Source organism: Protopterus annectens, chromosome 9.part0 (genome assembly GCF_019279795.1).
Source record: "Protopterus annectens isolate FY-2018-M chromosome 9.part0, PAN1.0, whole genome shotgun sequence".
NCBI classification, from domain to species: domain Eukaryota; kingdom Metazoa; phylum Chordata; order Ceratodontiformes; family Protopteridae; genus Protopterus; species Protopterus annectens.
The window spans coordinates 438,966,043-438,983,014 of record NC_056743.1 but is presented as its reverse complement, the minus strand read 5'-3'; the positions used below and the strand labels follow the sequence as shown (position 1 = coordinate 438,983,014).

General features: G+C 38.7%; 1 protein-coding gene across 2 annotated transcripts in view; it reads right to left on the bottom strand.

The window, feature by feature from the left end:
• POLB (DNA polymerase beta) overlaps window positions 1-16,972 on the bottom strand; it is a 3,382,694-nt gene that overhangs the window by 316,268 nt on the left and 3,049,454 nt on the right. For both annotated transcript variants that reach the window (XM_044082977.1, XM_044082976.1), the window contains one exon: window positions 12,569-12,708. In XM_044082977.1, the coding sequence (XP_043938912.1) occupies window positions 12,569-12,708 (140 nt within the window). The remainder of the gene's footprint in view (window positions 1-12,568; window positions 12,709-16,972) is intronic.

The following is a 16,972-nucleotide window of genomic DNA, read 5'->3' as shown; positions in this document are numbered from 1 at the left end:
TGACAGATTGCTTGTCCAGATGAGGCAGTCTGGATGGGTGAGACAGAAGGTACTGAACAGGATCCAGCACCCAGGAAGGGTGAACTAGGTGAGGCCAAAGAATGGGTAACCATAATTGGAGAGGCTAGAATGGGGAGATGAACATAAGTATTCTTCTGCTGTAATGTTTTCTGAATGAACTTGGGGATGAGAGGAGTGGGAGGGAAGGCATATAATAGATTGGAGGACCAATCATGAACTAGACATTTTTCAGTGACTAACCCTCCAGGGGGATCAGGGCAAAGAACCTGCTAAACTTGGTACTGAGGGGAGAAGCAAAAAAGCTGCAGCATGGTTGACCCCATTGTGAAAAATCATTTCTGTTACGGATTGATTGAGAGACCACTCATGAGGAAGTAAGAGAGACCTGCTCAGTTTGTCTGCTAATATGGTGGATCTCCCCAGAATATGCGTTGCCATGAGAAAACAGCTGGAAGACATCACCCATTGCCAAACTCTCATTGCCTCCTGGCAGAGAGGATAAGACCTGGTTCCCCCAGTTTCGTGATGTAGCAGACAACTAACATGTTATCCATCTGAACTGCAATCCTCCCTAGACAGAGAATTTCTTGAAATGCCTGCAACACCAACAGGACTACTCTCATTTCTAGGACACTGATCTAACGTTTTGCCTCTATCTCGGACAATGTGCGCTGGACTCTCCTTCCAAATAATGCCCCCCCCCACCCCAGTTGGGAGATATCCGTAGTCACTGTGACCTCTGGAGAGGGAAGACTGAAAGGACAGCCCTGAGAAACTTTATCTGCATGAATCCATCATTCCCTCATCATTGGCTGACCCCTGTACCACTAGAATCTACTGTAGTAGTCATGTAAAAGCAAACCAAGAGGATCAGTGCTATGGAGGTTGCCATCAAACCTAGTAGTTGTAGAATTAATTTGGCTGGAGATGAATGAAGAGTAAGGACGTGTAATGTCTGTTTCCTTAAGATCCCCAATCTTGTTTGTGGCAGGCTTGCCACTTGTGTTTGGGTATTTAGACAGGTTCCGATGAATTCCAGAGTTTTCATGGGGTAAAGCTGAGACTTAGAGAGAGTTATAGTAATTCCCAGCTGCAAATAGACATGGAGCAAGTGATCCCTGGCTTGAATTAGTAGAGGCTAGGTGGAGGCAGATAGGAGCCAGATTCTACATACAGAAACACTCTGAATCCTTGCAGTTTCAAATGAGCTGCAACCATACTATGCACTTGAACACCCTGGGTACTGTGAAAGACCAAAGAGCAGTGCTCTAAACTGGTAGTGACGGGCTCCCAGCTGGAAGTGTGGATATCTCCTGGAGCAACTGGGTATTTTGGTATGATAGTATGCATCCTGAAGATCTATAGAGCACATCCAATTATCCTTCTTTAAAAGAGGCAGACGCAGGACAGACTGAACTGTGAACATCTGGAACTTTGAGTGTTTCACAAACTGATTTATATTGCTGAGATATAAAATTGGTCTTAGGTCCCTGATCTTTTTTGGCACTAAAATTAATCTTAAGTAAGTTCTGGATCCTTGTTGGTCTGGTTGGACCAGTTGGATGACTCTTTTGTCTAGCAGCGTTTGTATTTCTGTAGCTGCCTCTTTCCTCTTACTGGGTGTAATGTTGTGAATTCTTTTGTGCAATTTGGGGGGGAAAATGGTATGCAATAACCTCTGGATATCATACCCTGTACCCAAAAATCATTGGTAATGGTTATCCAGGCTTGTGGGTGCAGAGACAGGCATCCCCTAACTGCCTCCAGAGAGCAGCAGTTGGGTAACCCCTCAGAGATGCTGATATGGCTTCTCCAAGAAAGTGGGTCTGAAGCCCTGGTGTTGCAGCCCACCTCTGTTGCAAGGGCAGTGTCTCCCATTAGAATAACCCATCTTCCATGAGGGGATCTTTCTCCACAGGAATCTTGTGAAGAACCTTATGAATTTCTGAACCACAATTTTCTGCCACCTCTCTGATTCCGAGAAAAGGTCCTCTGAAGGGTAGAAAAACTGATTCCTATGGCAGAAATACTCTTCCCATCTTGCTCATTCCTGGAAAGTCTCTTTTACCTTAGGGTCAAATAATGTGGCTCCATAAAAAGGAGCACTGATGAATGAAGACTTCAAGGGCTCCATAACGTCACAGAGGTGCATCCAAGCATGCCTTCTAACAGTTAAACCTGAACCCGCCATTCTAGCAGCTCCCTCTGAGGCATGAGGGAGCAATCTTATGGAAGCATGAGATAAAGCCTGGAAGGTGGCCAGTTGCTAAGAAACTATTTTCTTATCCTACACAGACAAGGACCCTGAGAGGGTATTAGAAACTGCTGAATCAATTCCCTCTGAAATCTTATAACATGTGCCAAATAATTAATTCAGAGACCTATGGGCAAAGGTTGCTGACATGTAAACACACTTACTGAATCTGTTCAAAGCTCTAGACTCCCTATTGAGGGGTGGACTTTACAACAATGTTCCACTTGCTCCTTCTTAGGGGCTGCCATAACCACCACTGCTTACACAGGCGCACCCTTGTTCCAATGAGATACTTGTCTGGGCATTTGGGAATGTGCTCCATGCCATCTGGGTCCTTCCAAGCCTGGTGGGAGTTGAAGACTACCATTTCATCTGCCAGGGGGACTACCCAAATCGTAGCTGAGCCAGATATGAAAGCCTCAAGGAACACAGACCCCTCTTGCGGGGGGGGGGTGTCAGAAAACCAACCTCCTTTTCTGTTTCAAAAGTTCGAGTATCTCTCCAAATGAAATGTCCTCAAGGGGTGATCGGGGGGAACCTTCCCCTTCATCAAAGTCAGTGTCTTCGGATAATGAAACAAAAAGGAAACGGCTGCGGGTAAAACCAAGGTGCAAAAAAATAAGTAAAAATATAAACACAATGCACCAAGGTAACACACAATAACGTTTAATGAAAACAAAAAGTAAAAGACAGAGGTGAGCGTTTTCGCAACAATAGTTACTTCATCAGACAAAGATCAAGTGAATAGCACTGCTTAAATAGGTAAAAAAACAATTATCTCATGAATTAATGATGTCATACACCAAAAGTTATTTAAAGAAACAGTTACAACATGAGTATAGTAATGGTATGAATAAGATATAAAATGCTGAATAAATACTGCAGAAAATACATTTGCATATGCATAAAATGTAATATAATAAAAGTAACAAAAAAATAAAAATGAACAATAAAAACTGTCAATTTTTAAGGTGTCTAGCTTTCAAGAATGGAATCAAAGAGGTGGTACCATTGATGCCTGGGTATCTTTCTGCATTAAGTTTCAGTATCCATTTCTGTTCATGGCTCTCTGTAACATTTTCTATATCTCCACCTCTCAGATTTCTATATATGTGTTGCAAGACAAAGAATTTGAAGGAATGAGAAGAATCTGTGCACATAACATGATTAGCAAGTGCATTTGTTTGCTTATTATTCCTAATGTCACGGATATGTTCTAAAATTCTGCCTTTAAAAAGCCTATTAGTTTTGCCAACGTAGAAGGCAGGACATTGCTGGCAAAAACAAAAGTAAATGACGTCAGTAGTCTTGCAATCTGAATAAGTGTTGGAATGTAGTTTAAAATGTCTGGTTGGATGAATATATATGTTTTTACTGTAGATATATGGGCATGCACTACATGATCTACATGGAAAAGTGCCGTGACAGGTGGAAATTCATGTAGTGTTGCGTGGTTCACTGTTGCAAAGATACTGTTTAAGTGACCTATTGTTCCTAAAGCTAAAGCGTGGAGTATTGGCAATTGTGGCATTAAGGTTAGGGACCTCTTGTAACAGATGCCAATGTCTCCTAATAACATCAGTGTAAAGGTTAATGTTACTAGCAAATTGGAACACAACTCTAAAATCATTACTAGTCGGAATGACATTGTTATCAGCAGAATCATTCCTAGTAGATTGAAAGTATGGTCTACATCTGGTATGTCTCATTTGCCAAGCATTGGAAATAGTCTTATCAATGTCAGTACCATGGTAACCCCTTTCCAAAAAATCAGATTTTAAACTGTTAAGTGCAATCTCTGCATCCTCATCTTTATCATGTAGTCTTAAGGTCCTAAAGACTTGGCCTTTAAGTACATTCTTAGGTATATGTCTAGGGTGCATGCTGGATTTATGTAAAAGTGTATTCTTTCTGGTCGGTTTAAAATAAATAGCACTATTTAACTGATTTAAACTAGACCTAGTAATGTGTACATCATGAAAGTTGATGTCAGTGGCAGAGATCTGGTGAGAAAATCTCAAAAAATCAGTGGTGGTGTGTAGGTATTTTAAAAATTAGGTAAAATCCTAGCAAACCAAGGCAAGTCTTTAGGACCTTAAGACTACATGATAAAGATGAGGATGCAGAGATTGCACTCAACAGTTTAAAATCTGATTTTCTGGAAAGGGGTTACCATGATACTGACATTGATAAGACTATTTCCAATGCTTGGCAAATGAGACATACCAGATGTAGAACATACTTTCAATCTACTAGGAATGATTCTGCTGATAACAATGTCATTCCGACTAGTAATGATTTTAGAGTTGTGTTCCAATTTGCTAGTAACATTAAACTATACAATGATGTTATTAGGAGACATTGGCATCTGTTACAAGAGGTCCCTAACCTTAATGCCACAATTGCCAATACTCCACGCTTTAGCTTTAGGAACAATAGGTCACTTAAACAGTATCTTTGCAACAGTGAACCATGCAACACTACATGCATTTCCACCTGTCATGGCACTTTTCCATGTAGATCATGTAGTGCATGCCCATATATCTACAGTAAAAACATATATATTCATCCAACCAGACATTTTAAACTACATTCCAACACTTATTCAGATTGCAAGACTACTGACGTTATTTACTTTTGTTTTTGCCAGCAATGTCCTGCCTTCTACGTTGGCAAAACTAATAGGCTTTTTAAAGACAGAATTTTAGAACATATCCGTGACATTAGGAATAATAAGCAAACAAATGCACTTGCTAATCATGTTATGTGCACAGATTCTTCTCATTCCTTCAAATTCTTTGTCTTGCAACACATATATAGAAATCTGAGAGGTGGAGATATAGAAAATGTTACAGAGAGCCACGAACAGAAATGGATACTGAAACTTAATGCAGAAAGATACCCAGGCCTCAATGGTACCACCTCTTTGATTCCATTCTTGAAAGCTACAAACCTTAAACATTGACAGTTTTTATTGTTCATTTTTATTTTTATTGTTACTTTTATTATATTACATTTTATGCATATGCAAATGTATTTTCTGCAGTATTTATTCAGCATTTTATATCTTATTCATACCATTACTATGCTCATGTTGTAACTGTCTCTTTAAATAACTTTTGGTGTATGACATCATTAATTCATGAGATAATTGTTTTTTTACCTATTTAAGCAGTGCTATTCACTTGATCTTTGTCTGATGAAGCAACTATTGTTGCGAAAGCGCTCACCTCTGTCTTTTACTTTTTGTTTTCGTTAAACGTTATTGTGTGTTACCTTGGTGCATTGTGTTTATATTTTTACTTATTTTTTTGCACCTTGGTTTTACCCGCAGCAGTTTCTTTTTTGTTTCTATTTTGTTTTTATTCGGCTAAAGGGCACACGCATTTATGGAGGATTCCTCTACTGAAGTGACTATGGATGGATATCACCATCGTCTTTTATGAATTCTGGATATTCCAGTAAACCCACTTTTGAATATGGACTTATGTGATGGCTTCAATGATACTTCAACTACTCAACGCATACCTGAGTTTCTTGAGCAATATAAAAATTTGGAAAACTTAATGTATAAATACAAGAGGCTACAATGGCAGCGCCTGCACTTACAAGCTTCACTGGAAGCCAAGATTATCCCTCGTGGTCTCAGAATACTCAACATGCCTACTTATGGAGAAACCTATCCTATCTTACTACGTAAATGGCAAGAGCTTAACTTACAGTTTAGCTCCAAATACATGGAACTTCTATTGGAATTTTTTTCACCAACTGAACTTGAGCTGAAAGCAGAAATCATTGCTTTAGAGTCCAATATTACTAAGAGTTTCTCACCAGATATTACCATCAATAAGATGAGCCAGTTGCAAGATAGTATAATCGCTTATGAAAAAAAGCTGCAAACTAAACTATCTAAATTAAACAGAGATAAATGTGACTTTGCTAATAATTACGTTTTCTCATGGCCCAGAGAAAACATGCATAGAACAACTCAAGGGAATCTTATGCCAAATAGCGCTCACAGCATCGCTTTAAATGAGCGCACAACTAGAACTGCTACTTCCGGTACTATTTCCGGTTCCTCTACTGATCTGGCAGCTACAGCGAGAGTACTTTCAAACGCTGCATGCATTGATAGCGTTCAACAGGATGTAGCTATTGTATCAAATGATAGCAAGATCTCCAACAACGTTAAAGAAAAAACGGGACATAAAACGAAGAATATATCTCTACCGACACCATCTGCAGCATCGCACATTTCTAATAACTCTGCAACTGTGGATTCTAATCTAAAGGAGAGCAGAAACGATGCAAGCATTTTTTTAGACACCACCAAGAAGGGCGACTTCACTCTAAAGGCAGCACTTCCTTTCAGAACTCGAATGGAGAGTCTTCCGCACAATGGACACATATCCAGGACCAACCAGATGGAAGGAACAGTTCAACTACACAAGAGGAGACGCATATAACTACAGGTCTGGTTATTAATATCTCCTCTTTTGAACTTAATCCTAAACAACTTAATGTACTAAATAAAGGGTTATCATTTGTACCTGCGAGGAAGGCAGATATAACTGAAATGTTGAAAGATCTAAGGCTACTAGGGAGAAACTTATCTTTGAAATGTATGTTTCCAGTAAATACAGACAATGTGCAAAATATTTACAAACAACCTAATACATTTATACTAATTACTCCACCTGGGGTTCAAAGATTTATTGATATATGTGAAACTACATTCAGAGAAATAAGTGTATCTGATAGCAATGATTACTCTTTTTGTAATTTGACTCCAGAAGAGCAGAGAGCTCTGAAAGAATTAAGGAATTTACACTCTCTGGTTATTAAACAAGCAGATAAGGGTGGTGGTATAGTTCTCTTAGATAAAGAACTACATGTACAACAAATGGAAAAACTTTTATTAAACACTGATACATACCAGTGCATTTCTAAACCTGCTGTAAATGCAATTATTGATAAAGTTTCGTTTTTCCTTTTTGATCTACTCATTACTGGTTTAATTGATGAACCACTTTTTAAATATTTTAATATTACTAAACCTGTTGTTCCTAGTATTTATGGTCTACCTAAGGTCCATAAAGATCTTTACACGCCACCAATGCGGCCCATAGTCTCAGGGGCTGGCTGGTGCACTGAACCCCTTTCTATATATATGTTGAAGGCAGTCTACATGGCCTTTTAGAGAACTGACATACTATACTAAGGGATACCAAGATGTTCTTAACAAGGTTACATAACAGAATGGATAGTATTGATACGGATTTAGATTTTGTCTTGGTTACCATGGATATAGAATCACTATTCACCAGCATACTCAATACATGGGGCATTGAAATGACAAGAGAGTTTCTGACAGTTAACAAGTGTTTTAATAATACCAAAATTCAACTGATTTGCAGTTTACTAGAAATTATCTTGGAAAATAAAATTGTTACGTTCCAAGAACAGTTTTATTTACAGAAGGTTGGCATAGCCATGGGGACTCCCTGTGTCAACAGCTACGCCAACCTTGCCTTGGTTTGCTGGGAAGAAGTTAACATTCTATCTGACAAGAATCCTTTCTTAGGACAAGTACTATGGTATGTACGTTTTGTAGACGATGTCTTCATGTTATGGAAAGGTAATGGTTCGGACTTTACCTCATTTTTACAATACCTACACACCACCACTGATTTTTTGAGATTTTCTCACCAGATCTCTGCCACTGACATCAACTTTCTTGATGTACACATTACTAAGTCTAGTTTAAATCAGTTAAATAGTACTATTTATTTTAAACTGACCAGAAAGAATACACTTTTACATAAATCCAGCATGCACCCTAGACATATACCTAAGAATGTACTTAAAGGCCAAGTCTTTAGGACCTTAAGACTACATGATAAAGATGAGGATTCAGAGATTGCACTTAACAGTTTAAAATCTGATTTTCTGGAAAGGGGTTACCATGATACTGACATTGATAAGACTATTTCCAATGCTTGGCAAATGAGACATACCAGATGTAGACCATACTTTCAATCTACTAGGAATGATTCTGCTGATAACAATGTCATTCCGACTAGTAATGATTTTAGAGTTGTGTTCCAATTTGCTGGTAACATTAACCTATACACTGATGTTATTAGGAGACATTGGCATCTGTTACAAGAGGTCCCTAACCTTAATGCCATAATTGCCAATACTCCATGCTTTAGCTTTAGGAACAATAGGTCACTTAAACAGTATCTTTGCAACAGTGAACCACTCAACACTACAAGCATTTTCACCCGTCGCGGCACTTTTCCATGTAGGTCATGTAGTGCATGCCCATATATCTACAGTAAAAACATATATAGTCATCCAACCAGACATTTTAAACTACATTCCAACACTTATTCAGATTGCAAGACTACTGACGTCATTTACTTTTGTTTTTGCCAGCAATGTCCTGCCTTCTACGTTGGCAAAACTAATAGGCTTTTTAAAGACAGAATTTTAGAACATATCCGTGACATTAGGAATAATAAGCAAACAAATGCACTTGCTAATCATGTTATGTGCACAGATTCTTCTCATTCCTTCAAATTCTTTGTCTTGCAACACATATATAGAAATCTGAGAGGTGGAGATATAGAAAATGTTACAGAGAGCCACGAACAGAAATGGATACTGAAACTTAATGCAGAAAGATACCCAGGCCTCAATGGTACCACCTCTTTGATTCCATTCTTGAAAGCTAAACACCTTAAACATTGACAGTTTTTATTGTTACTTTTATTATATTACATTTTATGCATATGCAAATGTATTTTCTGCAGTATTTATTCAGCATTTTATATCTTATTCATACCATTACTATGCTCATGTTGTAACTGTCTCTTTAAATAACTTTTGGTGTATGACATCATTAATTCATGAGATAATTGTTTTTTTACCTATTTAAGCAGTGCTATTCACTTGATCTTTGTCTGATGAAGCAACTATTGTTGCGAAAGCGCTCACCTCTGTCTTTTACTTTTTGTTTTCATTAAACGTTATTGTGTGTTACCTTGGTGCATTGTGTTTATATTCTTCGGATAATGACTCTTGTGGTGAGTCCAGATGTCTCTTTTTACATGTCAGCTTCCAAGAGGGCTCTCTCTTCAGTGGGAGCTTCCGGAGAAGAGTCAGAAGTTCTAGCAGTGTCCTAAATGAGGACATTTGAGAGGTTTGACCAGACTAGATGTCACAATGGGGCAGGATGAAAAGACTCAGCTTTTACAGTAGACAACTGAGTGTATGGTAGACCCGAGGGGGGTAAGGATATCTTTCCATCAAAGAGGAGAAAGCCCTCTCCACTACCTCAAAAGCTGAAGCCATGTGGGATCTCAGTTCTGCCCCCACTAGATGAAAAGAAGTCTGTGAGGGTTAAAATCTGATACCCCAGCTCCATCCTTGAAGCAGATGTCTGAGCTGAGCTGACTAGCATCGAAGATCTGAGATGGAGGGACAGCTCCGAAAGCTATAGAGTCAACTCCAGCCCCCTGGATCCAATGCAAATGCTGTGGCCCTAAGATCCTTCTGGATCTGACAAGGTTAGAAATGTTTGAGTCAGAAAAAGTGTCGGAGTCAAAGAAAGGCAAGTCTTTGATACTGAAACACGCATACTCAGAAGTCTTGGGTCTGAAATCACCAAAACCACCAGGCAAATTGGAGTAGGAGTTAAAGCTTGGGTTTGTGTAGTGGAAAGCATCACAGGTCCAGTGGGAGAAGGATCTGGTAATGCATCCAAATTATATGAGTTCTGACAAACTTTCTCATCAACCTTTCCACAATCCACTTCTGACAGGCAATCCAAGGAGCACTTCCTTGAATCTTTCATTTTTTCTGCTGCTTCTCCTGAAGAGTTCTTGGATGAAGAAGGAACTCCAGAGGCAGATGAAGTAGAAGATGGAAGAAGACCCTTGAGGAGTAATTTATTCTTTCTCTCGACCAAAGGCTTACTGACATAGTAGAAAAAGGAAAAGTTAAAGGAAAAGACTAGTTAAACAAAATATATATTTATACAGGGAGGAATATGCAGGGATTATCATATGGAAAAGGAAGAAATACAGAAAACTGTAGAAAAAATTGCAACAAACTGCACTTTTCTAAATCAACCTGCTCGAGCTAACTGAACACGTCTTATCACTGAAGTGGCAAACGAGTCCATGGCCCTTGAATTGGATAAGACAAAAGATATATATATATATATATATATATATATATATATATATATATATATATATATATATATATATATATATATATATATATATATATATATATATATATATACACACACACATACATACATAAACAAAGGATTATGGGTAAAGAGAGGAGTTCGAACTGCAAAGCCTAAAGTCCATCGAGTGGTAGAGGAAGGTTTAGAGGTCTGATCCAAGACACATCAGTTGAGGAAAGGATAAAAAGAGACAACAACAGATATACCAGATGTCTTAAATGTCCATATTTGCAGGAAGAAAAAACAGCAAACACTTTTTTATATAAATAAAAATACTACTAAATAAATGATTTTTTTTTTTCAAAAGGGACTTATATGTCAGAAAAGAAATGAAGAGCCAGCTGCTGTTCCTGTAAAGCCTCTAAGATGTTCCTTCACGAAGCAGCAAATAAATACTGAAGATTTTCGTCACTCTGACTGATTATATACTTCCCTCCAAAAGGGGTTAATCTATAGGCAGCCAGAGTGATGGTGTGGGAGGGGATTAGAGCTTTGGGAAGCTGGTCAGTTGCTGTATCATTGGCAGGATACAACCCATAGACTACTGCAGCTGTGGGAATGATAAACATCATAAGTTGTCCCCTCACACATTTTCCTGTTCAATGTCCTGAACACCCTTCACCAGTGAATAATTCTTTTTTCTCTTACCAATAACACCAGAACTAGTAGGGTGAAGAGCCTGAGCTAAGCCCAATAAATTAATCCTGTCCAAAGTAACAGAGACAGCTGAAGATACTTTTTTGACAGAAATTTCTAAATAAGCAAACCTACTTTAGACAGGCATAAACTCCCTAGGTACAGGCATCCCAGTCTGGCTAGGCAGAGGTATTCCCTGTATCTTCTTCTAAGAATGACAACAGTGATTCCCCTTACCTGCCAAGAGCACAATAGCAGCCACAGAAGACATGTCTAATCCCCAGTCGATGGTGGTTGTAGGCACTACACCAGAGGGAGCCAAGGAAAAAGAAGAATAGTCTGAGGAACCAGAAATGGCTACAGCCTGGAGGGGTTTTTTTGTGTCTGAATGAATGAAGATCCAATGAACCCTTTGGCTGTTCCACAGCGAAGGTGAAAAAGATGCCTGAATCCCAGGAAAGCATGCCAGCAAGTCGGTGAAACAGGTAAATATTAAAAAAGGCAATTTTCCACAAAAAAAAAAAAAAAAAAAACTGAAAATCATATAGCCCAGTCCCCTGACGTAATTTAACACAATGTTTAGACAGAAACAGGCTTGGTGCCATAACCACTATTTTACTTCAGCTCTGCTCAAGATGGTTTGGGTGCATGGAAGGTACCCTTAAGCTTTGTAAACTGGCCAGCTGTTATATCCTTAGCAGGGTATAATCCATATAACAAAGTGATCACTTGATGAACATCTAGTAAACCTAAAAATCATTAATTTTGTGATACCTACTTTTTCCTCTTGGGGGTCATGGGAAGCAACCGCCTATTCCACCACTCAGCTGGTGTTGAGATAAGATCCTGAATGGGACATCAAGCCACCAAAAATGTGTGCACATGCACACAAAGAAGTTCAGACACACCTATAGTCAATTTAGAGGACTGACAGTTCACCTACTGTAATGCCAAAAGGATGTGGGAAAAAAAAATCACAGAACCCAGCAAAAAAAAAAAAAAAAAATGAGAAAGGAAGGTAGACATGCAGATTACACACAGATAGCATTTCACAGGAAACTGAACCAGTAAATCAAGTACAGTGAGCCAGTCTAACACAATGCAAGGCAACATTAGCACATCTAATCTATTCTGAGAACATAATCAAAGAAACAATCAAAATGCACATACAAAGCTGGTTCTACATTCCGTTAACCAACATACAGTATCTAGATTTCCCTTTGTAAAACAAATCTCTAGTGAATTCTACCCTGCTAATATGAGAAACACTGTTCTGAGAACAATGCAAATATGTTGTGTGAGACACCAGGTATGGATCCATATGGACATGGTAATATGCATAATACTGACATGTACTTAAAGATATCAGACTGTACTTCCCTGATACTGACCTGTGACTCCAACAGGTCGGATGGTATACTCGTTGAGAGTAAATCCCTGCTCCAAAGCATGAGCCCTCATATTCTTATTGAAAATGTCACTGCCAGTGAAGTAAAGAACGCCACAAAAGTACTGGTCTGTAGGGATCAACCTAAACAAACAGAAATAAATGAATGCTAAATTAAGATGGACTTCTTCATAAAAGTCAACAGGAATGCGTTTTGCATTGACAAATTTCTGTACATTAAAAGTTCAACAAACAAGACTTCAACTATGTCCCATGTCACTGACAGTGTGTTAATTTACATGGATTTACTCAAACTCTTCTCTTTCTCAACAGGATCAATGAGTACCTGTGACACTGCTTTCTCAAATAAGTCTCCTCCTTGAGTTATAAGCCTGCCTACCAATTTCATATCTGAAAAAATAGAAATAATACAATATGTGAAACTGTCACTTTTTCCTATAACCATCTTGAACTACTGAAATGCCACAATGTCTAAAAAAGTTAACAAAAAAACAACTGTAGGGCTCGAAAAACAGAGGTGAAAAAATAAAAACACTGATCAAAACACCACTGATGAAACGAGGAAGATAAGTAAAAAAAAAAAAAAAAAAACAACCTTTTAATAATATGATTAAGCACTTTCAACTAATACAGGTCTTCTTCAGAATGAATGAATGTTCTTAACTAGCAAAAACACTTAAATACTGTGTACCACCACCAGTAATCCAATCAATATATATGGTTGATTAACCATATAAAACTTCAAATATACAAAAACTCGAAAACGCAATAAATAAAATAAATAAATGAATTTTCATTTACATTTATCATAACACTGTCTTCTATTTAATACCACTTTATAGTTAACACTATTAAGACCTGCGTTGTGATATATGCATACAAATCTATTTGTCATCTGAATTCCCTAAATTCCAGTTCCAATCTACACTAACCTGATCTATCACACTGAACAAAAATTTCTTAAATGTTCTATATTCTATTGCATGTTTGGCAAATGCATTGTTTGTGTTCTTGATTTTAATGGCATACTGATGTTCATAAATTCTTTTCTTTAACTCTCTAGTGGTTTTACCTATATAAAATGTCTCACAGGAGGAACATTTTGCAAGGTAAACCACATATTGGGAACTACAAGTGAAAAATCCAGGCACTGGGTGAGACTTTTGACTCCAAAAACCTCAAAATAAGGACCTTTGGAAATGTACCTAAATATAGAACACGGTTGACATTTGTAGTTACTGCTTCTGTTGATCTGAAACCTATTCCTATTTTTTTCCAGTAGTGTCTGATATTGTTAGCTTTCTTGTTAATAAAATGAGGTATTTCCCCCACCACTTGTTTAATATCGCTACTGACCTCCAAAATTCTCCAGTTGTTCTTAATCACTTTTTTAACTGCGTCACTATCCAATGAAAAGACCAAAGACATTGAAGGCAACCACTTTTGGTTTTTCAAGTCCTCTCTGGATGTTATCCTACCAGTATCCCGTTGTACTATCTGCACTTTCGCTAGCTATGGCCTTTTCAAGACTTATGTACCAATTCTGATATATGGTATATGCAAGTCTGCATTTTTGCTCATTCAGTAGCAGTATTCTGAGTTTCACAGTTGCAAGTGTCAAAATATAAAATGGTTACCCCATGGGAAACAACAAACAGGAAATGGGAGCCCTTACTTTACACTCCTACCCCAGAAAGAGTATTATGCAGTGACGTCAAAATGGCTGGTAGCAAATCCACCCACTTTGCACATGACATTGCGCATCTCCCCCTAAATATACAATTACCCTTTGAGACTCCGAAGGTTGCATAAGCAGCACTCCCTTTCAATCACCCTCCCCATGATAGAACTGTTTACCTGCTGCTTCATCCTACCCACCTCACCCAGGCCAACCCTTCCAGGGACCACAGTTATGTTCCTGAACTTGGGCCAACAGCAGTACAGATACCCTGCCTTTTTTATAACAATATACAATGATGTAAAACAAAAAAGTGCAACTGTGTTCAGTGGGGTACCAAGGGTGGATAAAGAAAGTACAGTTATGTAAGTACACTTACCATAACAGTAGATGCTTGAATAGATCATTGTTGCAGTAGAATTAAGCTATATGGGGGGACATATCATTCCAAGGATATCAGATATCCAGCCAGCATATTAAAGCTTTTCAGGCACATTCCTCAGACACCACATGTTTATTCAAAAGCATGATTGCTTGCTTGTATAAAAAGGACATATAGGCACCAAAACTCAGAGCTTTCATCTCTTAAGTAGGGAGGCTGAAGCCTAAGCAATAGAGAAGATGTTCAAGTAGTCAATATTCTGTTATGCCATGTCATGTCAGAAAAAAAAGGAACAAAGAGAATGAGATCCTACCCCAGACAGGGAGTATACAAAAGAAATTAAAAGAATAGTGGAAAGGAAAGAGAGTGTTAGTTCTGTAACAGTTACCTATCTATTCGCATATCTACTGCTATATGTTTATTTACACACCTGTATTATGTTCATCAATAGATCATTGTTGCAGTGGCCTACAAAGGAGACAACTGCTGAAGCTTAGGCAATATAGGTGGAAGAAGCAGGACCAGAGCCCAGAAGACCCTGGTGAATAGATCTATTAAAAGCTGTTCAGATTCTAGAAAGGAGACAATTTCCTAGTTCTTGCTGAAAGTTTGCAGAAAAGACAAAGTTGCCGTCTCCAGATCTAGAGTCTATTTTTTTTCCAAAAGATCCTAGATATAGCCACAGAGTGTGCCTAGATATTCAGACGGGGCTTTTCCCATTATGAGAGTAACAGAACTGAATAACCTGGAATGTCAACTGAAAATAGCTTGTTTGGAAATTGAATGACCTTCACTCTTTCCTTCAAAGGAAATAAAGACTTGGTCTGGCAATCTGAAATCTTTTGTCCTATCCAGGTAATATCAGAATTACCTGTGGACACCCAAGGTATATGGAATTCTCTCTATCCACGATTTTTAGTGTCAGGCAAGAACCAATACTGTCTGAGCCAAAAAGGAAGTCACTAACAAGATTTTGGGAAAGTCCTGCCTGATGTTGTGCACAACTCATAGTAACAGAGGAAGGGAAGGGAAAGCATATAGAAAAAAACCCTTCCAAGGAAAAGACAGGGCATCCACTTTCCAAACCACAGGACTTGGGGACCTGGAGTAAAACAGAGGAATATGTCTGTTTAGAGTGGAGGCAAATTACCTGATAAATATCCCACTGATGGACAATGTCCAGGAACGGGTCTACGTCATAACACTGAAATTTCATAATGTTGAATTTTATAACATTGAGACCATAACATTGAAAATTCAAAACACTGAAAACCCAAAACATTGAAAACTCATAACACTGAAAGTGTGCTTCATAACATTGAAAACTATATCGCACAAGTAAATAATATCACCCCCACCTACACCACCACCTAACTAACAAACACACTTTCTACTACGTTTCTGCAGGGGGGCAAGCCCTGTATGGTGATGGTGAGGTTAGGAAATTAACTTTTCTCCACTGTAGTGCGATCTTGGAGTTGGTATATTTAATTTACGGGGGGTGTGGGAGGCAGAGTCCACCACATGGGGGGGGTGCAGGGGGGCTTGCCCCCCTGCAGAAATGTAGTAGAAAGTGTGTTTGTTAGTTAGGTGGTGTTATAGGTGGAGAGGATGTTATTTACATATGCATTGTAGTTTTCAATGTTATAAAGCACAGTTTCAATGTTCTGAATTTTCAATGTTTTGGGATTTAAATGTTTTGGTCTCAATGTTATGAAGTTCAACATTATAAAATTTTAATGTTATGAATTAGACCCGCAGGAATACATCTTTGTGAAACATCCATTCGTGAGCTTGTGTGCTGGACCTGCTCAAAAAGCCTGCCACTAAAATGTTCTCCAAGGGAATATAAACTGTCTGGGGAGTCACATGATACTGGATAGCTAGATCCCAGACTGAAGAGCTAGTCTGCAAAGAGGATGGGGCCTTGTACCTCCTTGCTTGTTGGCATACCACATCACTGTGGTATTGTCTGTGAAATTTTTGAGGGGCTCAGGATGAAACAGGGAATGAAAAGCCTGAAGAGCTAGAAGCAGAACCCTCATCTCCTTTATACTGATGTGGTCTGATCTCTGATGAAGAGGCCAGAGACCCTGAACCTTGAGAGACATGATGGAGACCCCTCAACTCCTGTCTGAAGCATCTGTAAAGAGCTCTTGAGTTGGCACTGAAGCCTGGCAAAGGAAGCCCCTGGTTGACAGAAAGTTGATGAATCCACCACTGAAGCTTGAGCTTAAGGCAGGGAAGGAAGGGCACTGGGAACTCTGGGGGTGGCAATGTTGCAGCCACACTGACTTGAGGTACCACTGAAACTTTCTCATGTGCAG